We start from the raw sequence: 27,642 nt of genomic DNA on the forward strand, positions 1-27,642 counted from the left end.
TTTGTCACCAGAAAAGCACATTAACAAGATAGTTGGAGAGACTTATAAACTCTTGACCAACATAAGAGTAGCATTTCATTATATGGATGAGGAGATGATGAAAAAATTGATAGTGGCCATGATCCGCCCCAGGTTAGAATATGCAGCGGTAGTGTGGTCCCCACACAAAAAGAAAGATATAAACAAGATTGAGAGAATACAAAGAACAGCAACCAAGATGGTCCCCAGTCTGACAGACCTGTCATACAGAGAGAGGCTGGAAAAACTGGATTTGCCTTCATTAGAGGAAAGGAGAAAGAGGGGAGACATGATTGTAGTGTTCAGGACCACGGTGGGAGTAGATAAAATTGACAAAGAAGATCTGTTTGTATGGGATAATAGAGCAACAAGAGGACATGGAATGAAATTGAAAAAGTCAAGCTGCTTGAAGGATATCAAGAAATACAGCTTTCCTTACAGAAGTACAGACTTATGGAATAGCCTGGACAAAGAGATCGTCCAGTCTAAAAACTTAAAAGAGTTTAAAGCTAAATTTGACTTATTGAGAAACAGCGATGGAAACCCACGAGCATAGTACATTCCGTGTATATCACAATTAGGTATATTAGGTAAATATTTAAATATTTGGAATGACTTTGAGAAAGAGGTGGTGCATGAGAAAAACATTCATGTGTGTAAAGGTAGACTTGGTAAATGTGGATATGGAGACAGGACAACACGAGCATTGCTTAATTCCTGTACAGTAATCACTCCAACATCCGACGTAATAGAGCCATAGGTAGGTCCGGTTGTTGGTTTTGTCCGGATATTGGGCCCCAGCTTATGGACTTGTACTTATGGACCCTAACTCAGAGAAACACCTATACAACTCCCTCTTGACATGCATAGCACCTATTTAAGACCCAAATCACACCAATAAGGCACATAAATGACTGAAATAAATGCAAAAGAAACATAAAATGAGGGTTTAGAAGTATGTTCATACATTAATAAACATTCTGGTACTTATGGACCCTAACCTAGCCTAACTCAGAAAAACACATTCCTACTGTACATGCATAGCTACTAACACCCTATTCACACCAATAAAGGACATTAAAGAGTGAAATGAGGTAAGTATAGTAGGGAAAAAAGCACAGTATGAAACATTCTGGCTACTTACAGCAAGTCCCTGGCCACCTCGATGAATAACCGCCTCCTGTCGGACTCTGACAGTAAGAACGATTTCCTGAAGCACTTGAAATACACTTTTCCTGAAGTCTTGCACTGAACTTAGTCAATAACACACAGAAGTCCGTTCTCTTCACAGTGTGCACTTTTGTCTAAATAATGCTCCATTGTAACTTAGTGTTGCACTTTAACTTTTCCCGTTTTTTTTTTTTTTTCCAAAGCCAAAACAAACAAGTCTATTTACGTTAAATTTTTTTTCTAGTCTTTTCTCTCACAACTTTAAATCCTTAACACATCGCACTGTTTTTTTCACTGCACAACACTCAAAATTCCCGTGTGGTCTAGTGGAGAAGTTCTTGCTGTTTATTCACTGTCAGAGTCCGAGAGTATCACTGGCAGGCGACCTAGGGGTGCATCGCTGGGTCGTGGTGATGGCGTACCCACTGCAGAGGACTCTGAAGACAGCCGCAAACTCACGTCGAGCGGTGACTCCACCGTGGCTGATGTGCTGGGCTGTGGCTCGGAGTATGAGGGCCTGTCTTGGGGAGGCAACGGAGTGGAGCCAGGGCTGGGCACAGCAGGGGTCACGGGCCTGAAAAAACTGTCAATGGTTGATTGACGCAATGACCGACGATTCTGACGATTGATGATGCGCTGCCTGAAAGCACGCACTTCCTCCACGAGTCCCAAGGCCCCCATCTCCCTGTCGCAGTCCGGGTGTTCCAGGTAGTCTAGGACGAACTCTAGATGTTCCCGGAGTGCGCTCAGCTTGGGGATGGCTGGAGTAGTGTCCTGCTGAGAGGAGTCCGCATCATCGTCGCCTTCAGCGTCGGAATCTTCAAGTTCGGTACTGACACCTGCAACCGAAGACGCGATCTCGATATCAGACAACGTCTGATACCCAGGATTGCCCTCGTCGTCATCCAACCACTCATGAACATCGTCCACATCTACATCGTCGCCGTGCGTACGTAGCCGTGTATGGAAGTCATCCACGTCAAACCCTAGAAAATCGTACTCCACATCCGTTCCGAGAAGCAGACGAGACCAACCATTTTCAAGAGTTTTCACAGGGACTTCCTTCCATGCACTAGCCCAGTTGTACAGCGCAGACTTGATGTTGTAGCGGCGAAGGTTTTCCAAAGTCCGCTTGCCTCGTGTGTTCCGTCCCTCCTTGCGCTCGTCCTCGTCCTCGAGAACAACCATCACCTCGTCCAGGAACTTCCGACGGTATAGGCACTTTGTTGCCAGGATCACTCCTTGGTCCATTGGTTGGATGAGAGCAGTCGTATTAGGTGGCAGAAACATCCACCTAATAGGGCCATTTTCAGCAACCAAGTCCTTGTCGCACGGGTGGGCAGGTGCATTGTCGAGTAGGAGAGTCTTTACCTGGTTGCGCGGGATTCCCAGTGTCTTTGTCTGGTAATGGATGACCTCCTTGACGAAGTGACGGTGAAACCAGTCTTTGAAGATCACAGCTGTGAACCATGCCTTCAAAGAATGGTACCAGACGACAGGAAGGACATCCATCACCCCACGAAGGCACCAAGGCTGCTTTGCGCGGCCAATAACAACGGGCTTAAGCCGGTGCATGCCGTTAGCACTGGCACAACACAAAGCAGATATCCGTTCCTTGGAAAGCTTGCGGCCAGGTACACGCTTCTCCGTCTCCTCGGCTAGAGTGTTCGTTGGCAGTGAGCAATAGAATAAGCCAGTTTCGTCAGCGTTGTAGACTTGACCGAGAGTTAGGCCCTCCCTGTCGATCAAGCCTTTCACCTTGTGCCGAAACTCGTCAACTCCATCCTCGTTAGCGTTCAATGCTTCGCCATGTGCTTTACGGTTGGTAAGGCCATGTCGCAACTTGAACGCGAAGAGCCAACCCTCGGATGCCTTGAAGTCTAGGGCATCGTGAAGCCTGGCGAACTTCTCAGCAGCAGCCTTCAGCTCCGTTCCACGTACCAACACACCAGCAGCACGTTGTTGTCGATACCAAATCAACGTGGATTGGTCGATTTCTGCAAACTTGGGGGTAAACATAACCTTCCTTTCCACGTTGCGTTTGCTTCTCGACGAGAAGTGAGCCGTGTACTGCATGAGTTTGTCTCGGGACCTCTTGATATCGAACAAAGTAGACCGGGCCAGGTTGAACAAGCAAAGAATGCGGGAAGAAGACCAACTCGCATCCACTTTCTCCAATATCTCCCTCTTCTTCTCCAGAGTCAACACCACTCTCTTCCTTCTCTCAGGTGGCGGGGCCACCATCACACACACTAAGAGGAGGCCCGAGAGCAGCAGGAAGCCCTGCAGCAGGTAGGGCACCACCACAAAAGCGATCACGTTGGCAGCCATTACGACGAGCGTGCAATCGCGGTGAGAAACAGGCGGGAAGTGGGGAGGATGCAACGGCGCTCTATCGGACGTCAGAGGAATGACGCGCCAAAACAATGCTCTCCCGCGGCGCGTGCGGTAAGTTCAAATTACGGAAAAAAAAAAAAAAAAAAAAAAAAAAAAAAAAAGGGGGGGGATGTTGGATCCCAGGACGATTATGTCCGGGTAGTGGGGATGTTCGGTTATTGGGCATCCGGATATTATAGTGATTACTGTATACTACAAATAGGTAAATACACACACATTGGATAAACACCCATTGAATAACTGGGGACTGGCCATCGATCGGCAGGGAAGGGTGTTAATTTTTTAACATCGCAGAGGTGGGGTATCACATAGAGGGAGGATTGTATAGCGGGCTATAACTATAACGTAAAGCATAAATCATCTAAGGAGCCAATTCTGATATGATACTGATTATTGATTAACTTTTCCACCCTGATTCCAAATCTGATATTATAGTAACTGAACTTTGCTTGCCGAACTACAGCACCAATACCCAAGCAGCGGAACACCTCAGCCGTGACAGTGCCACTACACGTAGGCACTCCATGCCACCAATAAAAAACATATGCAAATAGTGCTTACACTGGCAAACTGCAGATGCAGCTTTGAGTGGCTTTGTCTTTTACTGAGAGTGACCCAATGAATTTGGCCCACTGTATGTAGAGACAAAATAGAAGACCTATTACAGGCAATAAAAATTCTAAAGCTGAGAAAAAAAATCAAAGGGCTGAACAGGGAATCTGGTTCAGAATATCAGGGGCCAAATCCACTGGCCCAAATTCACAAAGAAATGAAAAAAAAAGATATCATTCCAGACATGGTGATAAGTTGCTATTTTTATGGTACTATTCAAAGCCATGCGAGAAGTACAGTACATAAAGAAAAATGTGGAAGTTTTATCAGTCAACAATACGAGATGGTTCAGAGATTGCAAAACCCATAAAATGGCCATGAGATTATCTTTGAAACTGCTAGAAGCATGAGGATATCTTTGACACTGTTATCTTCAGTATTTGCTAGTGTCTCCATACAAACATCAGTAAGACTGAGAATTTCAATAATCACTATTGTCTGCACTCATTCACTCATAAGTACCAAAATAATTATTTCAAAATGCTGCTTGCTGCTTTATCAAATTCAGTGTTCCTACTATACTCTGGGAAAGTGTACTTGTGTACAGCACTTTGATCAATTCAAAAGACTGCCGTCCTACAAATTTTGAAATGTTATGTGCTAATATGAGTAAGCACTGCTACTGAATGTGCTTGCAAGTCAAATCAACAAAACAAAATGTGCTAATTTTCATAAGTACAGTGGAATCTCCTAAATCGCAGTTTTATAAGACTGAGCACATGCCACGATTTGAGAATTATTCTGCAAGTTAGAAATAACTACTCTTATCAGGAAAATTGCTTATGGGTCTGTCATCTCGGAAAAGTTGCTCCCCTTACCCCCAAACCTACATCAAACTGGTCACCAGAGAACACTAACAACCTGGAAAAGAAATTAGTAAAGTGTATTTAATGGGAATGAGTTATCTGAGAGGAGCATGTGGAGTTACAAGGAGAGACAGACTAACAAATGAGGAAGTGAAGGAGGGTTGTGGTGTGGATGTGGATGTGACAGAAAGTGTTAGAAATACACTGAGGTGGTTTGGCCCTGTGGAGAGGATGGAGAGTGAAAGGCTAATGAGGAGAGTATAATGCAAGTATAATGCAAATAAAGTGCCTCAGACCAGGACAGACCATATGTTGACGACTAAGGAACGGACAAAGGACATTCCGAGGGTGGGGACATGGAATGTGAGAGGAGTGAATGATGATGTGAAAGAGAGAGATTGTTCAGGTGCTTGAGGATGCAAGAGTGGATATATGTGGACTGACTGAAACTAAATGGAAAGGTGAAAGGGTGAGAGAATGGAATATGTTTTAGGTATATGTGCAGGAGTTAATGAGAATGAGAGGGCACAAGTGGGAGTATGTCTGATGATATGCAAGAAGTGGAAGGTAAATATAAGAGAGTATGGAACAGTGGGTGGAAGGATTGTATGGGTGAGGATGAAAGTAGGTATACAAGCGTGAGTGATTGTATGTGCGTATGCGCCGACAGAGGACCAAGTGGCAAGAGTGAAAGATGAGTTTTGGGCGAGTGTAGTAGCATGTATGGACAAATCTGAGAGAAGCGAGAGAGTGCTTTTGATTGGAGACATGAATGGCAAAGTTGGCAATGTACAAGTGGATGGAGTGGTTGGTCAGTGGGGTGTGCCAGCTGAAGTAGATGGGAATGGTAGTGCGTTGGTGGACATCTGTGCTGGTAAGGGGTTGGCAATAGCTAACACCTACTTTTGGCGTAAGATGATCCACAGGTATACATGGAGAGTAATGAGGAGGATGGATGGTGAACAAGTTGAATGAAAGGCAATGATAGACTACGTGTGTGTGGATGAGTGAATGAGAAGACAAGTGTTAGATGCAAGAGTATGGAGAGGGTGGGAGAACGGAGTCTCGGACCATCGCTTACGGCCGTAGTCTTAAACTGTGGGAAAGGGTTCACCTTGCCCTATCCGCATATTTTGGTAGTCTTAAAGCACGAAAGGGAGAGCGTTCCCAGGTGAACGGGAGAGAATTACCACAGCATAGTACTAGAATCCGCGGGGGGTCTCGTAGCACCCCTTCGCATGCCCCTTCGTCATATTATAGCAGCCTTGTGCAAAGAAAACTATGTAGAATTTGAAGGACCCTATGGTGTGTATGATGGGTATTTTAATTTAATGATAAAACATCGTGTAAAGAAAAAAATAAACGTTTAATATTTTTATGTTTTAAAAGACTTCACCACTTCTCCTGGGATTGTTGATTTACGACGAGACGAAAACAAAGATGAGATGCTGTATCCACTTCCATTTTATTTCTCAATATTTCTACCAAGCTGTTTATCAGATATGGTGCATGATACTTTTATAATTAGTTTGATTAGTACGTGAAATAATTCCTACAGTAAACAATGGCCGAGTACTACCCAAACAGACGACTGGTGCATAGCCAGTTAGTTTGAATTACGAAGTGTCATGTTCGCGTTCGGTGAGCTTTTACAAGTCCGCACTATTTTGTTTTGGCTTGGCAATATATTTTTCTGGTGTATTTTGGTGTGATTTGAATGAATTTGGCTTGTATTTTCGGTGTTTGTGATTGGTTTTCAAATTAACCCCCCCCCACCCCGTGTCTTGGGGGGTGGGATTTTGGTGGGAAGAATGGCAAAAACAAGCATTTGGGGCAGAAATATAGTCAAAACCGGTATGACCAGCCAAGGCGTATTCGTAGGGTTATTACTGACCGAATGAACCCCTCTGAAGCTATGTCTGACACCGAATATTTCCTACGGTACAGGTTCTCCAAATCCTATATGTGTACTCCTATACAGAGTATTTAAGAACAAATACCAGTCTTCAATAAATGAAGAGGTAAGAAATGCAAACAATAATAGATTATATCATATTTGAATCTTAGAAACTGTCATATGTATTGTTTTCATCTTAAGATTTTAAATTCTAAAATTAATCAGTGTTACCAACTCTTTGCCGCGCCTACCCACACGAAGGGGTGCGCTCTCTCGCTTTCAAGCTTACCACTTACGTTGAAGGTGTGAGCTTCCACCTCGAGCAGGGTGCGGGAAGGGTAACCCCTGCCCTCAGTTTCAAGACTACGGGCGTTAGTGATGGCCATGGTAAAGCTGCAAAGAAAATGGTTGAAGAGACGAACGGGAAGACAGGAGGAAACAGCTCCTGTGAGAAGAGTGGAGAAGTTGCAAAATAGTGAGAAAATGGCAGAGTATGAGTGCATAGTGGAAGAAAGATTGGGTAGGCATGAGTCAGAGCAGATGGAAGGGGTGGAAGACATAAGATATTCACGGAAGAGATAGGTGCAGCGTGTGAGGTGGTTTGTGGAGTAAGGAAGAGATGCAAGGGTGTGCAAGGGACAGCATCGTGGAATGATGAGGTGAAACGAGCTGTGGAACAAAAGAAGAAGGCATATAGTGAATGGCTAGCAAGTAGAGGTAGGGGAGAAGATGAGAGAGAGAAGAGAGAGGTACATGTGAGCAGAAGGGAGGTGAAGAGACTGGTGAAAGAGAGTAAGAAAGTGGATGAAGAATTTGGGAGGCATCTGAGTGTGATATGGAGGAAGAGTATGAAATTGTTTTGGAAGGAGGTAATGAAAGTAAGGCAGTGTGAAAGGGGAAATAGTAGGGGAGTGAAAGATAGGAATAATAGATTGTTGGTGGAGAAAAGAGAGAAATTGAGGAGATGGAGGGAGCACTTTGAGGATTTGTTGAATGTAGAGAGTGAGAGCAGTGCGAGTATAGGTGGTTGGGGAATGGCTGGGAGAAGAAGAGATGTGAGGAAGGAGGAATAGATCAGTAGGGCGGAAGTAGTAGAAGCAATGAAGAAGATAAAGATGGGAATGGCCTCAGGAATTGATGGAGTGTGTGGTGAAATGCTGAGGTATGGGGGGTGAGATTGTTGTGGAGTGGATATGGAAGTGGTGTAGATTGGCTTGGGAAGAGGGAAGGGTTCCAGAGGACTGGAAATCAGGTATAATTGTTCCTTTATACAGAGGAAAAGGGGAGAGAGAAGTATGTGGTAACCACAGGGGTATTTGCCTTCTTAGTGTGACTGGAAAAATATATGGTAGAATACTCATTGATAGGGTTAGGCATATGACAGAGGAGCTAGTTGGAGAAGAACAAGGGGGATTCAGGAAGGGAAAAGGGTGTGTAGATCAGATATTTGTTCTAAGATGTTTAGTGGAGAAGTATTTAAAGAAGGGAAAGAAAGTGTATGCTGCCTTCATGGACTTGGAGAAAGCTTATGACAGAATAGATAGGCAAGGTATGTGGAAGGTATTTAGAATATATGGAGTGGATGGGAAATTGCTGAGTGCTGTGAAGAGTATGTACGATGGGGCTAGGGCTACGGTCCGAGTGGATGGTGCGGTGAGTGAGTTCTTTGATCTAAATGTGGGACTGAAACAAGGTTGTGTGATGTCTCCATGGCTGTTTAATATATACATGGATGGGGTTGTAAAGGAGGTGCAAGGTAGGGCAGTGGATGTGGGGGTGGCTCTAATGAATGAGGGTGAGATTTGGAAGATTCCGGTGTTGCTGTCTGCAGATGATACAGTATTGTTGAATGAAGATGAATGGGAGTTGCAAGGTTTGATGAATGAATTTGGGACGGTGTTTAGGAAGAGGAATCTGAAAGTTAATGTAAACAAGAGTAAAGTTATGGTGTTTGAGAGGAATCAAGTCACAGAATGTACAGTGAGGTTGGATGGTGAGGATATGGAGAATGTGAGTGCATTCAAGTACTTGGGTAGTGTGATGAGTAAGGATGGAACTTTGGGGGATGAAGTACGTGAAAGGGTACAGCAGGGAAGAAAGGTTGTTGGTACACTGAAAGCAGTGATGAGAAATAGGGAGGTGAGTATGGAAGTTAAGAAGTCACTGCATGATGGTATTGTGATCCCTACCCTGACGTATGGAAGCGAGGCGTGGACCTTGCAAGAGGGGAACAAGTCAAGAGTGAGAGCAGTGGAAATGAGTTACATGAGAGGAGCATGTGGTGTGACATGGAGGGACAGGTTGACGAATGAAGAAGTGAAGGAACATTGTGAGGTGCATGTGGATGTGGTTGAGAATATCAGGAGAAATATACTGAGGTGGTTTGGACATGTGGAGAGAATGGAGAATGAAAGACTGACTAAGAGGGTGTATGTAGGTTAGCTGGAGGGAGGGAGAGGGAGGGGTAGACCAAGGATGAGGTGGAGGGATGGAGTTGAGAGGTATATGAGGGAGGGGGGGAGTGAGTTGGGGGGAGGGTAGTCAAATGGTGAGTGAAAGAGCGACTTAGAGGCGTTTTGTCTGCGGCCACCCTTTGCGGGATTACGGCGTCAGGCTATAGGTAGATAGATAGACAGAGGTGGAGGAGGGGCGAGGGAGGGGGAGGCCGAGGATGAGATGGAGGAATGGAGTGGAGAGGTATATGAGAAAGGGGTTTGTGAGCTGGGAGCAAGGCAGTGAAATGGCGTTGGACAGGGCAACATGGAGGCGATTTTTTTTTTTTTTTTTTTTTTTTTTTTTTTTTAATGCGAGGAAGAAGGAACCAAAGGCCATGAGCCCGCAGTAACAGTTCCCTCCAAGAGAAAAACAAAATACAATAGAGAGCCAAATTCAAGATCCGATCATTTTGAGATGCCTGGACACACTGCGTTTGAAAGACTGGAGATCATAGGCAGGAGGAAATACAGACAGAGGGAGACAGTTCCAGAGCTGACCTGTTGCATGAATGAAAGACTGGGAGTAACGGTTAACTCTTGCATTAGAGAGTTGGACAGAAAAGGGATGAGAGTTTGCTGCCAGACGGGTGCTACGCGCCCGTCGTAGAGGTGGAGGAATGCAAGCAGACAGTTCAGAGGAGCAGTGACCATTAAAGTAGCGATAGAAAAGAGATAAAGATGCAACAGTGCGGCGAAGAGACAGAGGTTGAAGGGAGTCAGTAAGAGGAGGAGAGTTAATGAGACGAAAAGCCTTTGACTCCACCCTATTGAGAAGAGCTGTATGTGGGGAGCCTCCCCACACATGAGAGTTGTACTCCACACAGGGGCGGATAAAACCCCTGTATAGAGTCAACAATTGTGCAGGGGTAAAGAAAGAGCGGAGTCGGCTTAGCACACCCAATCTCTTGGAAGCAGATTTTACAAGAGATGTAATATGATCTTTCCAAGATAAGTCCCGAGTAAATGAAACCCCAAGCATGTTCAAGGATGATGCAGGATTAATCTGAATATTATTAAACATTAGTGGGTATACCTGTGGAAGATTTTGTCGGGTTGATAGGTGTAAGAACTGAGTCTTAGAAGCATTAAAGACAACCATATTATTTTTACCCCAGTCAGAGATATGAGCCAAGTCAGACATTAGGTGTGCCATAGCCTCATCCCTTGTTTCTTGAAGTAACTGTTGAGATGGGCGTTGCGGGAACCGAATGGAAAGGTGAAGGGTGGAGTCATCAGCGTATGAGTGGATAGGGTTAGATGTACAGCTCAGAAGATCATTGATGAATAAAAGGAAGAGAGTTGGTGATAGGACAGAGCCCTGAGGAACACCACTGTTGATAGATCTAGGAGAAGAATGATGGCTGCCTACGACAGCAGCTATAGAACGACCAGAAAGGAAGCTAGCGATGAAGGTACAGATAGAAGGATAGAAACCGTAGGAGGGCAGTTTGGAAATTAAAGATTTATGCCAGACTCGATCGAAAGCCTTTGAGATGTCAAGTGCAATGGCAAAGCTTTCGCCAAAGTCCCGAAAGGAGGATGACCAGGAGTCTGAAAGGTAGGTGAGAAGATCGCCAGTGGAGCGTCCCTGACGGAACCCATACTGACGATCGGAAAGAAGGTTGTGATAGGAAAGATGCCTTAAAATTTTTTTATTAAGAATTGACTCGAAAACTTTTGAAATACAGGACGTTAAAGCAATTGGACGATAGTTGGAGGGTTGGGAGTGGTCACCCTTCTTTGGAACTGGCTGAATGAGCGCAAACTTCCAGCAAGAAGGAAAGGTACAAGTTGACAGACAAAGGCGAAATAGTTTGCCTAGGCAGGGTGTAAGCACAGAAGCACAGTTTTTGAGAACAACAGGAGGGACCCCATCAGGCCCATATGCCTTGTTAGTACTGAGGCCAGTAATGGCAAAAAATACATCAACTGAAGAAATTTTAATGTCAGCCATGAGGAAGTCAGAGGGGGGAAGTGATGGAGGAACAGCACCGGAATCGTCTAAGGTGGAATTGGAGGAGAAAGTCTGTGCGAAGAGATCTGCTTTATCAGTAGAAGAAATAGCTACAGAACCATCAGAGTAGGAAAGAGGAGGGAAGGATGATGAGGTAAAGTTGTTAGAAAGATTTTTGGCAAGGTGCCAGAAGGAGCGGGAAGAATTTGAGTTGGAGAGTTGAGAGCATTTAGTATGGATGAAATTATTTTTAGTAGAGCGAAGAACAGACTTAGCACGATTCCGGACAGAAACATAAAGATTATGTGATTCAGGGGTGGGTTGGCTCCGGTACTTTTTGTAGGCCTTCTCCTTGTTGCGGACAGCATTAGAACAAGCTTGATTAAACCAAGGCTTTCTTGCGTTAGTCAAAGGATATGAGAAAGGAATGTATGCTTCCATGCCCGAGAGAATAACCTCCGTAATGCGCAAGGCACACTCAGATGGCTCACGGCCATGGAAGCAATAATCATTCCAGGGAAAATCAAAGAAGTACTGCCTGAGGGCCTCCCAGTCCGCAGCTCCAAAATGCCAGAGACGACGTTTCCCTGGAGGGTCCGCAGGCCGTACTGGAGCGATAGGACAGGTTAAGGTAATAAGGTTGTGATCGGAGGAGCCCAACGGAGAGAAAAGATTAACAGAGTAAGCAGAAGGATTAGTTGTGAGGAAGAGGTCAAGTATGTTGGAGCTCTCTCCAAGGCGGTCAGGGATACGGGTAGGGTGCTGTACAAGCTGCTCTAGGTCATTAAGGATAGAAAAGATGTAGGCTTGTTCACCAGGTGGATCCGTGAAAGGAGAGGAGAGCCAAAGGTGGTGGTGAACATTGAAATCTCCAAGAATGGAGATTTCAGAGAAAGGAGAAATGGACAGAATGTGTTCCATCGTAGAAGTAAGATAGTCGAAGAATTTTTGATAGTCAGTAGAATTAGGGGATAAGTAAACAGCACAGATATATTTAGTCAGAGAATGACAGGAAAGCCGAAGCCAGAGAGTGGAGAATTCAGAAGAATCAAGTTCAGGAACACGAAAGCAAGATAAGTCGTTGCGTATGTATACACAACAGCCACCTTTGGCTTTGAAATGAGTATAGAGAAAGTAAGAGGATACAGAAAAGGGTTTGCTGTCAGTTGCCTCAGACAGTTGAGTCTCCGTTAGAAAAAGAAGGTGAGGTTTAGAGGAGGAGAGGTGGTGCTCAACAGAGCGAAAGTTAGATGAAAGGCCGCGAATGTTGCAGAAATGAAGAAGAAGAGAGTCAGACAGTGGTTCCAGGCACCTCGAGTCGTCACCGGGAGAGGGGCAGATGTCGGGGGCATTTATGGTCCCCCCTCCTGGGGACTCCGAGGCTGGGTGAATTGACGCCATTTTGGTAAATTTTGAATAGGAAGTGTAGTGTGTACTGTGCATGTAGTTTGGTGAAGATAGATAGAGAAATTTGTACTGGAGAGCATGCTGGCCTACTCTCTGTGTAACTGAGACACTGAAAAAGTTCAGCAAAGGGGGATGGTCAGGAACTAGTCCTGAGGGCTGATGAAAGGGGAGCTCCAGCACTCCCTGTCATCAGCTTTCCATCCACCTCGGGAGTACTGCCCTGCTCGACTGGTCCTACAGTCTACTGTGATTGTGACCATCACTTACAGGACTGAGGCGTCAGGCAACAGATGGATAGAACAACACTGTAGGATTCTTACTTTACTCTGACTGATGACATTCCTTGAATGGATAGGGGAGGGGGGAGGGGTTCCAAGGCTGGAGGAGGACTATAGGTTCTCAGCATGAAGTGAGTGTGCTGCTGCCTCATGCTGCCACCTGTGTGTTGCTTCCTCCTCATCAACCTCCCTCAGGAACCCCTCAAATTCTGGGGTGGACACAATGGAAGCAGTGTCATCACCACCCTCAGCTGCCTCTGTGCTATCATAAGTCACTGATTCGTTGTTTAGACTGATTCTTTACCAAACAGGCGCAGGCTTTCCATATTTCCTATTGAAATGAGTCTTTCACAGGTTATTTGTTATAATTCCTGGATTACCACAGCCACTGGACATTTTTATAAACTTACTCCTGAAAGCTATAAATGAAGACTTAGAATGTGTGATACACTGACGCGTCCAGTCAGAGTAGTGGCTGGTGAACAATGCGGTCAGTTGGAAAGATTGTTGGTAAACTCTGTCGCAGGCGACTTGTCCGCTTCCTTAAATACCCCCAAATGGGTATATTTTGTTTTTTTCCACTCATGTCTTGCAGTCACGATTCAACAGTTATCTGTGTTGCATATATACCAAAATTACTTAACTCCAGATCATGAGTTTGTTATAATATAGGTGGAACTGTCACTCCCATTTGGTAAAGAATTACCTCATTGAGCCAGTAATGGTGGGCAACTTTGGCTTTCTTCTCACCGCCATCAGTCCTCCTTATTACATCTAACTCTTGGGTGTAAGTTAATGTTGGCTTCTTCTTCTTCTTCTCCTTCCTTAAAGAAGTTGTAGACTTAGGAAGGTAATGATCAGCCATGGTAACACTGGGCAGGTGGAGGAAGCACAAGGAAAAACTAAAATCATCTCGTAACAACCACATCGGAACCACAAGCTAACAACGGAAAGGAGACGATGCACTGAGCCAGGTGCTGGGGCATCAAGCGCACAAATCCTTCATGCTTGGAGTGGGAGGGAAGCGCTGTCATTGGCTTAAAGCAAGTGGTATGCTTGAATAAAATTGGTTTAGTAATTGACATGCTTGACTACGACTGGTTTACGTCTGGCTGGACGCAGGGGTAGAGGTAATGGTGGTGCATGTTACAATAGGCATCAGAAAAGCGTCACTTATGAGGCTGTATTTGCAAATTTCTTGTAATTCCGCAAGTTACTGATATTGCAAACTATTGCATGATGCTATTGTGTATTATGAATCCGCTGTTTAGGATTGCATGATTTAGGAGATTCCATTGTACTGTATTCAGCTTAGGACAAAATGAAGGGGTTAAACTTAAGATCCCCACATGAAAAATGTAATTGATTTCTTATTTAAAAAAAAAAAAAAAAAAAGTACAGCACACTGCTTTTATGGAGGAGGTGGTCAACTAAACCCTTTCCTTCTACCCTCATTTCTTCCTATACCAATGGTGGTGGAAGATGACGTTGGAGAAGCGTAACTCATTCCACAAAGGTGGGCATTGCACACTAGCTATATAGACATAGTGAAGGTTTAACCCAAAGCTTCTTCAGAACAAGGACATGAACAACGGGAAGAATATAAGGTAAATTTGCCATTTCAGCACTAATTTACTTTGAACATGAAATACAGCATGTTTTTCTAACTTTTTCATTCATTCATCATTCATCATCCAATCCTACGTTGCCCCATGGGGCTAGGCATGTTGGTCCTGACATTTAATATGACAGTGACCAACTTCACTCATCCCTGAGTGGCATTACATGAGCAATAAACCCCAACCAGCCCTTGGATATAAACATACACAGGCTCAATCTGACTAAAGCGCCGTAATTACCCACTAAACCAGCAGGTGCCAGATCTGGTTATATGGTTACCACCCAGCCCAGTAAATGGTTTCCTGGTGTACAGGAAACCATTTGGCTTGTCACTCTTGGAGAGTCACCCACAGGCAGAAGGAAAAGGAAAGATCTAACTTTTTAAAATGTTTTTTGAATGTGAATGTTGTTACACTATTAATATCCATAAAAAATGGCTCAGTTCTGATGCATGACCCCTCAAAAGATGGCCAGTTCAAATGGGGATGAAATAAATAATTATGCTTTTAAAAAGATACACATAGGTGAAACTTGGTTTTGAATTTTAATTTCTTCAGATCTAACCATTCTGTGTAAGCCACATCCTCCACTCATGCCCTTGGCATTCTCCACTAATAACACTGGTACTATTTCGAGGGTCATTTATATTAGGGTGATTACGTATATACATTGCCTCTGCAATGGAAATTTTACTCAAAAAAGATTATGTGTATGCCTATGTCTGGATCAGTCTGGATCAATCCATACTAGGTCCACTGCAGGACAGGACCTTCTCCCCAGAGGGAGTGCTGGCCAAAATTAACTCTTCCCCATGCCACTGAAGTATGAATGGGGAAGGAGTGTTTGTAGTTAGTGATGAATGTGAAAGTTGAACTGTTGCATTTGGCTCCACACATCAAAACTTATATGGCCAAACTGGCGTTGAAATGGTAACAATACTAAAGAAAGAGACGCACTCACTGAACTTATTCAATAGTACTTAGCAAAAGACATATCTTTTCCCCTTTGAAATACTCTGACAAATCCCTGTGTGCGGTCAACTAGGGTAATTTGAGGTTGCTTTAGTCTTAATACCTACCGTGACTCAGAAATTCCATGAATTATAAATAACATAACTCATGGGGAAAACTGCTTAGTCTAACCTGTCAGCAAAGTTGCCCCCTTCCACCATACTTACACCCAACTAGTCACCAGCAAACACTAACACTCTTTCAAAACGGTTTGTAATGCATGTACAGTATTAAGTGGGAATGAACAATATTGTAAGGTTCTTACCTGACTCCAACTAACAACAATACTTAAGTGGAGAGAGGAGGGGGAGGAATTCCAAGGCTTGAGGCACACTATGGCCTTTCAGCATGAGGAGAGTGTGGTGGTGGCAGGGACAACAGAGTGGACTCGTGCAACCGCTTGCCGCTAGGCATGGGTAGGAAGCACTGTGATTGGCTTGTCATGCCTGAATATGACTGGCTTCTATCAGTGACTAGCATAAACAATGCCACGACCTATGACTGGCTTCTATCAGTGACTAGCATAAACAATGCCACGACCTGGAAAACTCCTCGGAAATGAGTCACTTGGAAAAGCGACGGTGGCTATCAAACTAATCAAACTGGTTACCTGGAGAAAGTCCCAAGAATTGATGGAGTGTGTGGTGAAATGATGAAGCAAGGAGGAAAGATAATAGACTCTAGAGGAATGGATAGGGAAGATGTACAGATTGGCCTGGGAGGATGGTAGAGTGCCGGAGGATTAGAAGTCAGGTATAATTACTCCCCTGGACAAAGGAAATGGGAAAAATGGAGTGTATGGTAATCATAGGAGCATTTGTCTTCTTAGTATATAAGGAAAAGTAAATGGAAGGATACTTATTGACAGAGTTGGCAAAATAACAGAGGAATTAGTTTGAAAGGAACAGGGACGTTCTAGGAAGGGAAGGGGTTGTATAAGCCAGATATTCATCCTTAAGTCTTTCGTGGAAAAGTTTCTAGAGATGGGAAAGAAGGTGTATATGGCCTTCATGGATTTGAGGGAAACATGTGACATAGTGGATAGTCAAGGAATGTGGAAAATATTAAGGATACATGGCATAAATGGGAAACTGTTGAATGTCGTAAAGAGTACGTATGAGGGTGTTAAGGCTGCAGTGAGTGTGGATGGTGAACAGAGTTTTTTTTTTTCTGTCTGAATGTTGAATTCAAATAGTGATGTGTCATGTCTCCATGGTTGTTCAATCTGTATATGGATGGGGCTATAAAAGAGATAAATTTACGGCAGTGGATGTTGGAGTGGCCCTAATGAGCAATGGCAGCGTTTGGAAACTTCCTGTCCTGTTGTTTGCAGATGATGCTCTACTGTTAAGCAAAGATGAAGAGGAACTGCAATGGTGAATGAGGTCGGGAGATGTGTAAGAAATGGAATCTAACTGTACAGTAAATGTAGGGAAGAGTAAAACTGTGATGGATGTGATGAGTAAAGATGGAAGTCTGGAGGATGAAGCGCCTGAAAAGGTACAACAGGGAAGAAAGGTTGTTTGTTCTTTGAAAACAGTGACATGGAATAGGGAAGTGAGCATGGAAGTAAAAACAGTCACTGCATGATAGTACTGTGATACAAACTCAAACATATGGAAGCAAAGTGTGGACCCTGTTGGAAGGACACAAGTCAAGAGTGTAAGCAGTGGAAATGAGTTATTTAAGAGGAGCATGTGGAGTTACATGGACAGACAGACTGACAAATGAGGAATGGAAGGAGCGTTGTGGTGTGGATGTGGATGTGATAGAAAGCATTAGAAGAGGTACACTGAGGTGGTTTGGCCATGTGGAGAGAATGGAGTGTGAGAGGCTAATGAGGAGAGTGTATGCAAGTGAGGTGTAGGGGGGGGGGGAGAGGAAGGGGGAGGCTGAGGATGGGATGGAGGGATGGAGTGGAGAGGTATATGAAAGAATGGGATGTGGGCTGGGGGGAGGGCAGTGAAATGCCTGGGGACATGGTGACATGGAAGCGATTTGTTTGTGGCCACCCAATACAGGATTAAGGAATCTGGCAATAGACTGATATAGAACAGATTACTGCAACATATGAAGCGATCATAGGTAGACTGGAAAAGACTGTGATTTGGAAAACCGTGGTTAACCCCTTAACCGCGGGGTGTCACTTTCGTGACGCTTGGGTGCAATGGATCATACCGCATGGCGTCACTTTTGCGATTCTGTGTTATTTTGAATTCGCCCGGGCTTTGAAGTGGTTACTTGTATCATCTGTCAGTACTGCCAGTATCTAACAATAGTCAGTGCTGCTATTGTCATCTGTACTCCCATCCATTGTTGACAATTTAACCATTTCTCCCCATTCTTGACTCCCCTCCCTACCTCCCCTCCATTACCCTCTCCTCCCACCTGCCCCAGCTGCGCCGCGCTAGGCAAATCTTGCCCAGATTTTTCCACTCATTTCATCTATTGGAATGAGCCCTATGCCCTATTCTTATACAAAATAATATATATATAAAAAAGAAAAAAGGTAATTGATAGTGCCATACACCTGGAATTGGCTAATTATCACCTGGCAACACCCAATGTGCACTCGTTCGCTAATTTTCCCTGTTTATTTCCCCTTGAAATATGCCGTATGACCTGTTCTCATAATAAAAATATATATAAGAAAGGAAGGGAGAAGCCTAAGTGATACTTACATTCACCTGGAACTACCTAATTTATTATGTATTGTCTAGATTTCCTGCCAATCATTTCACAGCATATAAATTAGCAGCTGTCACCTCGCTGACATTGTCAACCCTTGGCGGCCCCATATCTGCCTCGTCATTCAGTTCAGTGTTGTCTCTTGAGATGAAACACGTAACACTCGCGCCCCTTCATTTCCGCCGCTTCTAGAGGGCCCTGTGACCTCTACCCCTACTAAACCTCGTGTGGGAAGGGGTAAAGGACTAAGTGACTCTGCTATGGAGCGTGAACTGGCTAATTTATCCATGATAATGATGGACAGTGACTACAATCTTTCTGGTGAATCGTGTGATGAGCCAGTGGAGAAAATGGTGATAAACTACGAGTGCTTCAGTGTCCCAAGTTCATCCTGGCTCCAAGGGAGCCAGGATGAACTATGTTATACACTGGATGAACTATGTTATACACTGTCACTTCCAGTGACAGTATATAACATAGTGTAAATAAAATAGAAATGTAAATACATACATACATACATTGCCAGACGCCATGTATCCCAAACGGGGTGGCCAAGGGCTTAGAGTTAATTGTTTTACAGGGAGGGGCACTAATCCTCCACCAACCCCACTTGACACGTAATAACAGTGAAAGCTTTGCTCTCTACGCTAGTTTACTGAACGAGAAAGTTAATGCCTGGAGAAAAAATAAACTACTATTGCTGAAGGAAACTTATGGATAAATACTATATATATATATATATATATATATATATATATATATATATATATATATACATATATATGTGTGTAATAAAGTACTAGGAATATAAAGTGTGAGTGTGTTTATGAATATTAAATGACAGAATACCAGTGGGGAACAAACGCGGGTGGGAAGCTGGTACGCGCTTGTAATTTACATCGCTTTCACAGTTTTTTTTTTTTGGTGTATGGATTTCAAACTACTTGAAAATCATAAAATAGTGTTTCTAGTGATAATATCAGGCTGTGGTAATCATATTACGGGGTGTCGGGAAGTGTAAAGTGGTGACTTCATTACCCAACTTCAGAAGTCTCCAGAAGTCCTATGGTAGTTGACAAAGGCTCAACAAACATCCCAGGAGAAAGCTGAAGGTATGTGCCATATGCATATGTAATTATAATATTCTAGGACTAATAAATGATTTTTGGCAAATATTTTTAAAAAGTCAGTCTGAGCGTGAATATCCTCGAGTGAGGTGCACGGACCACCTCCAGCATGCCCGCGCTTAAGGGGTTAATAAACCTGTGATATATCCGAGTTGACTGTGTATTCTACGATGGAAGTGATGAGTTAGTTCCTGGGCTAGTTTAGATTCAATACAGAACAGCCTCTTATATACTGTAGAGTGATCTCATTACTTGCTCAACTGGTATTACAAGTAGTTTACCATATTCCATGGCATTAAATATTTCATTTCATGAAACTGCTGATATACTGTGAAAAATAGGATACTTCAGAAGTTATTCCTGAGAAGTTACAGCCATCAAAAAATGTCCAGCTGTTCCATAATGTCAAGGGCAGCACTCAGTATAAGAGTTAAGTGGCATTAATGATAATAACACTTCAGGTGATGCTTTAGAACTTGGGCTGAGCCACGTATTTTTTTCTTAGAGCTGTCTTTCCAAAATTTGGGTGCAGCTTCCATACTGCAATGTCTTACAAGGTACAAAATATGGTGCCTGGTGTGTCATGATACATTAAAGACCCTGATGAGGTTTGTGAGAGAGAGAGAGAGAGAGAGATGGGGGGGGGGTCTGCAAAATGAAGGGGACAGGCTGAGGTGGTGATGGGTAGTGGTAATGGGGCAAGGTGGAAGGAGTGCACTTTGTACAGACATGTACTGTGTGTGGAATGGTGGGGAGGTTTAAATCACAGATTTCTCCCACCGTTGTGATGTAGAGAGTGAAGTGCTGAAAAAGAGTGAATGACAGAAAAGCAGTAGATGGGTTAAGGTGGGGGTGTCACAAGAGACTTTGTAGTTACTTGTAGAGAAGGTTTGTTGTTTAGTTGTCACTCTCGATTTCTTGTAGTAGGAATTAAAGATGAATACAGTGAGTGGATCTTAATTTATTATCTTCAGAGAAATCTAAGTTGAGCAGGGTATGTCTTACAGAGACAATATAATAAGTAAGTCTAATTGAGCCCCTCTTTCTTGTTCACTCTCTCCACTACCTGTCGGTTCAATCGCTAGCCTCCTCCTGAGCTCTCTTTCCTAAATTCTGGTGAAACAGGGGTCGTGTCACGTGTGTTACACTATGGTTGGAAAGTTCCAGAAACCTGTGTGTGAGTATGTGTGTATGTCACTAGGCTTTGTTCCCCTGCTATCTCGCTGACACACTACCTACATCATCTCCTGACATTGCTACTTCCTATCTGTCGTCGACATTTCCTCAGTTAACTTGCAAGATCATTTCCCTTTCCCAGGCTCGCATGGAGCTGTCTATCTATCTATTTATCTATCTATCTATTATGATTTGTAATTATAATATGGACTCATAACAGTGGTACTACACCATGTAAAGATGAGTGTCACATAGCGGGCAGTAAAAGCATTAAAAAATTCTAATCCTGGTTTCCACCAAGGACTGCGGCAGAGGAAGTATGAAGTCACTCTCTAACATACACTTCATAAGCGATTTTGCAACGCTGTACACAAAAATCTGATAAGACTCACTGTGATATCTTGCCACTGGCCATGTGTGTACGCTTCACTACTAGGAACATTTTGGCAGGACAACTAGTATTCTTTGATGAGGGCTTTTTGGGTGCCGTGGAGGACCGAGCATATGTCCGATGCTGACAGCGTAGATCAATCTGAAATGGCAAAGAAAATCACTGCGATATTTTTTAAAGTTCTCAGCCACACAACAGTATATTGCAGTACTGTATGTGGATTCCTGAACACTTACAAAACTCATACTTGTCAACAGCTACACACCTCACACTGACAGTTTTTGAGATTCACTTTGTACATGAAGGCTCTTTGCTAGTCAAAAACCTTTATTATAGTACAATACAGAATTACTATCTATTCTATCTATCTCCAGACGCCATAATCCAGTAAAGGGTGGCCATTTGACTTTGAGTTATTTGTTTCACGGGGAGGGGCACTAACCCTCCACCAACCCACTTGTTGACAAGTAGGGAACACGTATGGTTTGATATGTGGTTACCATCCAGCGCTGTAAATGGTTTCTTGGCTTACAGGAAAACATCTGGCTTGTCACTCAATGTAAAGTCACCTGTCAAGGAAAGAAAAGCAATAAGAAGTGACTGGAAAGATGGGAGAAATAGGAAGAGAGGAGGGCAGGCACAGAAAAAGAATGATAAGGTTAGGAAGAAGTAGGCAGCACTACATCAAGTGAGTGGATGATGGTTTATCACCACCTACCTGGGAACATTTAATGAAAAAATGTTATTTATAAAAATCTTGATTCAGAGGTAAATATATATCAATAAGGCAAAAGAAAAACCCTAATGTCTCATACTTCATTAGCTTAAACTTTAAAAATTGTACAAAATCAGAATGAAAAATTTCTTTTTCCTGCACAGGAAGTCTTCAAACCCACATGAGAGATGCCTTTACGAGTAAATTACCAAACAGGTGTCCTTGTCTATGTAACCTGTCAGATGTTGAGATCAACAACTCTGGAATAGTGACTGCAACACTGGTACACAATATATTGTGCCAACTACTAAAGTTAGTACAGGAATTATACTGTATCAATGATAACATAATTTTTCCCTTTAAACAACCCCAGGCACTTTGAAATCCAGACATAAGCTAGTAGGTTTCATGGTACAGTGTCCTTAAAAAATGTGCAAAATTTGGACTAGAAACAGTCCTAATTTTTGAAACAATTTATCCAGTCATCCAGGCAAGTCAGAACTGGAACTCCAACAAGGAAAGGCAATGGACAACCATGACAACTCTACAGAGATGGGGAGCCAGAGTCAAATTATATAGTCTTATAGCTCAATGATCAACTTCCATCTCAAGAACCCAGAACAACTGGAAGTGAAGTGCCCTGAGGACATACTGATATGCATCTGCAAGATGTCTGGAATGCATTCAACAACCTGCCCATAGTTACAAGACACATATCAAGACAACATTTTGAGATGAAAAGTTTAGAAAAAATCCTCTATCTGTTGTCTTGAAAGGTGTAGAGTCTCAAAGTTACATACCCCAAGTCCAACATAAAATAGGTTTCCAGTATTTAATACTGACTGCCAGATAAGATAATCATGGCACAAAGTACCCCATGATCCTCTTCTCATCAAAGCCTTTGTAGATCCCCAGAGCAGGCTACATACCATATGCACCAGGTGCTGCTTTTTTGCTTAACTCTGTTGTCCTTCTATATATTTATGTAATGGGTATGAGGTGTGAAGTAGGCATAATGGAGGCAAAAGGGGACCAAAGGGGAGGGAGTGTAGTATTATGACAGTATACTCTCTAAGCCAGCACACAGTGCATTTTATTCTATAACTAGCCAATTTACTGACCTCTCAGGGTGTAATGTCACAAAGCTATGAATACCACATGCTGGAATGCTTGAGAAGGTTGAGACAGCAAAAACATGATGAGAAAATATGAAAATTTCAATTTTCTATTGGCACTTCTCTACCCCCCTCCTCCCCCTCCCATCATCAGGCTGTGAAAAGTATGAAGATGACGATCAAACTTTGATGTGGAGACTTGTAGGTGCAATACAAAGTGGGAATAAGTAACTTCTATGGTTGGAAACCATTACCTCCTGAATCAATCCCCTAAAGTTTATTAACCAGAAGGAACATAAAAACGGAAGAAAGTCAAAGCTTCTTTATTCCTCAACTAACAGGAGTACCCAGTGATGCTGGGCCAAAAAGGCGAACTCTCTAATCCTTCTTGTTCCGGTTCAACCTTTCTTTCCACTCCAGCAAGACCATGTTCAGTACCTATTATGCTTTTGAAGAGAGATTATAAGAAGTCCACGAACTTTCTATTTCAGCTTTCGCACACTAACACACAGTATTTGTGCGCAAATGTTTGCTATTACCGGCGACCTCAAATGACCTCAGAGGTCAACCTCACATAACCAATGTCTGAACTGGATGTCAAGTAGGTCTCCATGCCCAAAATTCGGCTGCTGAGTCCAGTCGTTCGAGTGTGTATTACCGGTGACTTCAAATGACCTTGAAGGTCAACCTCAATAGCCTATGTCTGAACTGGAGGCCATGTGAATCTTCATGCCAAAAATTGGGCTGCAGGGGTACCCGGCACTGCCCGGGCCAAAAAGGCGAACACTCTACCATTGACCTCAAATGACCCAGATCTGAATTTGACCCCCCTAAAACCATCCTTGGGTCACCCTGGTTCAGAACATATATGGGTCTGGGGGTCTCTGGCCCTTGGTTTGAGCATGACTGAATGATAAACACACACAAACAAACAAACAATGCGGCTCTTTTATATATACTGTACAAGATGCTACCCAAAAGTTCTAGTAATTTGAATACTGTAGGAAAATAAGTTACCTTACCTCCTAGTTCTCACTATCGCTTTCGAAGTAGTCCCTTTGGGCATGTATAGAGTGGTCCCAGCGTTTTTTCCACGAGTCCATGCATCCCTGGAAGGCTTCAAGCGTGATGGTCTTGAGCACCACCTGCGATTCTGTCTGGATCTCCCCAATCGAGTCAAATCAACGCCCTTTCAGTCGTAATTTCAGCTTGGGAAACAGGAAAAAGTCGCAGGGGGCAACATCAGGTAAATAGGGTGGGTGGGGAATGACTACCATGTTAGTGGAAGCCAGGAACTGCTGGACAACAACTGATGTGTGGGTGGGGGCATTGTGATGCAGGACCAAGTCCTTGGTCTTCCACTGTTCTGGATGTTTGCAGTGGATGTTCTCCCTCAGACGCTGCAAAACTTCACAGTAAAACTTTCCACAGACAGACTGACCAGGTGGGATAAATTCCTTGTGAACAATCCCTTGGATATCAAAGAAAACGATCAACATCGACTTGACATTGCTGTGCCATTGGTCCACCATTGCAAACCCGCCAAACCACCTACACACCACGTTACAATAGTTAGTGTAGCCCAACAACACGTCCGCTCACAGACACGGCCTGGGTCACACTGACGCACAAGGGGTGCTGCTGACTCCTCCTAGCAGCAAAAGGCAAAACTGCAAACAGTTGGCTCCCTCTGTTCAAAGTACTGGAACTTTTGGGTAGCACCTCGTGTAAAAGGTTAAAATATTTACAAGGAAGATCTGAGTAAAATAACTTAATTACACAGCAAACAAGGTTAGTCTTGTGACAAACCTAGAGAGGACAGTATAATTACTCTACTTGACTTCAAGTTATAAATATACAGATGGTATTGGGTATAGCTCACAGACCTTGTCTGATTAAACCTTCAGTAGAACAACAATAACGTGGTAAGCTGATGTAGCAACTTACTCTGACCTTATGAGCCTTAAGAGCAGAAGTTGCGTTAGTTATCTGTATCAATGAACAAGGCAGGTAAATATCAAGTTATAGCCCATATGTTACATGGTGATATATTTATAGATTTTCCCATGATTTTCATGTTATTCATGTGATTTTTACCCTTATTTCTGTCAAAAATGACCATGTTCAGAGACCTCCTCCCCGGAGGCGTAAGTAGGGTTACTGGCGCCCGGTGCAAGAATAGAAAATGGTGCCCATTTTTGCGGAGTAAATCTTAGGGATTCTTGATGTGTCATAATGATTCATTTGACCACATGAAGAATAGAAATCAGATGCGTTTTATTACCTGAAGGTGTACTGAGATACTTTTACAAGCTAACACTATTTATTACCAGAAGGTATACTGAGTGTAACTATTATAAGTGGGGAAATACAAACAAATCTTTTTACGAACACTATCCTGCACAAACAAAAGATACAACCCTTACAGAGGTAACGTTAAAATGCCACATTGTTTGCAAAGACACACACACACACACACACACACACACATCAAAGACATATTACTGCTGATCTTAATTACCCCTTCACACCCAAGACATATATTTTGCAGCTTTTCATTATCCCCTTAAACCCTTCACTCCCAGGATGTATTATGCTACTTTTATTTAACCCCATCACACCCAGGATATTTTATGCTGCTTCTAATTAACCCCTTCACACCCAAGACATATTAATGGTGATCTTAATTACCTCCTCACACCCATGATGTATTTTGCTGCTTTTCATTACCCCCTTAAGTCAGTGGTTCTTAAACTTTGTTGAGAAGCAGACCCCTTTTATTAAAGCTAATCATGTGGCAGACCCTTAGTTATGAGTAGAGTTCCCTTCTACTCTACCTCTTGGGTTCAAAGATGCTTGTAGCCTATATTATACTAAAACTGTTACTGAATTATTCATCAGTGCCTTCACTTGAACATAACAGTTCAAGTTTTACTCCACATTAATGTCATAACATTATTCATTTTACAGTGTTTTTATAGATAATCAAATTAGCCTGCGGACCCCTTGGAACGTTTCATGGACCCCTAGGGGTCAGTAGACCACACATTAAAAAACAGTGCCTTAAGTTAAAGCAGTATAATGTGTCCTGGTAGTGAAGGGGTTGGTAAAAGCATCATAATGCATCCTGGTAGTGAAGGGGTCAACGCACTCAAAATATTAAACAAAATATGGGGTTACAATATATCATTTGAAAGCTTAGAAGCTGCTCCTTGACTTGGTAAAATCAGAAAGAAGAAATAATGATCATGGACAGACATTAAAAATGAAGTAAATAGGCAAGGACCTGGCACAAGGTCACTTCATCAACATCACTATCGGTTGTCAGTGTCAAAGTATCTGAATATTCATAATTTGATGCCCAGTCACTAGTCACATCATAAGTGTCAATCTCCTCACCACTAGTATCATAATCATCTTGTTCCATATTTTCTGGGAAGCATGAAACCCTCTACACCACTTGTAATCTTCATCAGCTATGGTAAACACCTCACAAAAGCTTACTCGTCTCCCAATAATATCCAAAAACTGCACTGTCATGGGAAGTTATATATCACAACTCTTTCCTGAAATACTCATTTACCTGTGGACATACAGAAATATTTGCTATTTCACTTAAGAATTGGCTAAAAATGACATAGGCTTAGCCTTTACCTGATTTCACACACTCCCGAGTAAAGATGGCGGATTTGACTCTATAATAAAAGCTGGGATGAGATTGGATAGCTATAGAAAATGGGAAACAATGGGCCAGTCATAAGCCTCGATGTATGATGTCTAGCCTCAACCAAAATAAACTTCCCATTCTCACATTCACAGAGTCTGTCACTCTGTCAGGGAAACCATGATCATGCCAGATGGAGTATAAGAGTTAGCATCCCTACGTTTTCAACAGAATGATAGGATTATATACCATTTTGTCCTAAAACACATATTTGTTAGCCAAATATCTATCTGCATAGTCATGGGTGTCATTAATAATCATCTATTCTTCGGTACACTGTTCATTAGGCTGGCTTTGTGCATATGGTAAGTCACAGTGGAGTGAGAGGGACAGGGAAGGGAAACATTTTCTTACTGATTCTTAACTGTGTGTATTTACCTATTTACCTATTTGTAGTAAACAGGAATTGAGCAATGCTCGTGTTGTCCTGTCTCCATATCCACATTTATCAAGTCTACCTTTACACACATGAATGTTTTTCTCATGCACCACCTCTTTGTCTAAGTCGTTCCAAATAATTAAGAATATACCTAATTGTGATATACACGGAATGTACTATGCTCGTGGGTTTCCATTGCTGTTTCTCAATAAGTCGAATTTAACTTTAAACTCGTTTAAGTTTTTTGACTGGACGATCTCTTTGTCCAGGCTATTCCATAAGTCTATACTTCTATAAGGAAAGCTATATTTCTTGATATCCTTCAAGCAGCTTGACTTTTTCAATTTCATTCCATGTCCTCTTGTTGCTCTATTATCCCATACAAACAGATCTTCTTTGTCAATTTTATCTACTCCCACCATGGTCCTGAACACCGCAATCATGTCTCCCCTCTTTCTCCTTTCCTCTAACGAAGGCAAATCCAGTTTTTCCAGCCTCTCTCTGTATGACAGGTCTGTCACACTGGGGACCATCTTGGTTGCTGTTCTTTGTATTCTCTCAATCTTGTTTATATCTTTCTTTTTGTGTGGGCCCCACACTACCGCTGCATATTCTAACCTGGGGCGGATCATGGCCACTATCAATTTTTTCATCATTTCCTCA

At 42.9% G+C, this 27,642-nt stretch overlaps 1 protein-coding gene across 1 annotated transcript in view; it reads right to left on the reverse strand.

Annotated features, from left to right (window-relative positions):
* The window catches only part of LOC145410974 (uncharacterized), a 125,596-nt gene that overhangs the window by 49,030 nt on the left and 48,924 nt on the right, over positions 1 to 27,642 (reverse strand). Inside the window, exon 3 of the mRNA XM_080281030.1 lies at positions 21,048 to 21,187. Within this exon, the coding sequence (XP_080137156.1) occupies positions 21,048 to 21,187 (140 nt within the window). The remainder of the gene's footprint in view (positions 1 to 21,047; positions 21,188 to 27,642) is intronic.

This window comes from Coenobita brevimanus, chromosome 87 (assembly GCF_032717465.1).
Source record: "Coenobita brevimanus isolate Jiangsu-jjx chromosome 87, ASM3271746v2, whole genome shotgun sequence".
NCBI lineage: Eukaryota > Metazoa > Arthropoda > Malacostraca > Decapoda > Coenobitidae > Coenobita > Coenobita brevimanus.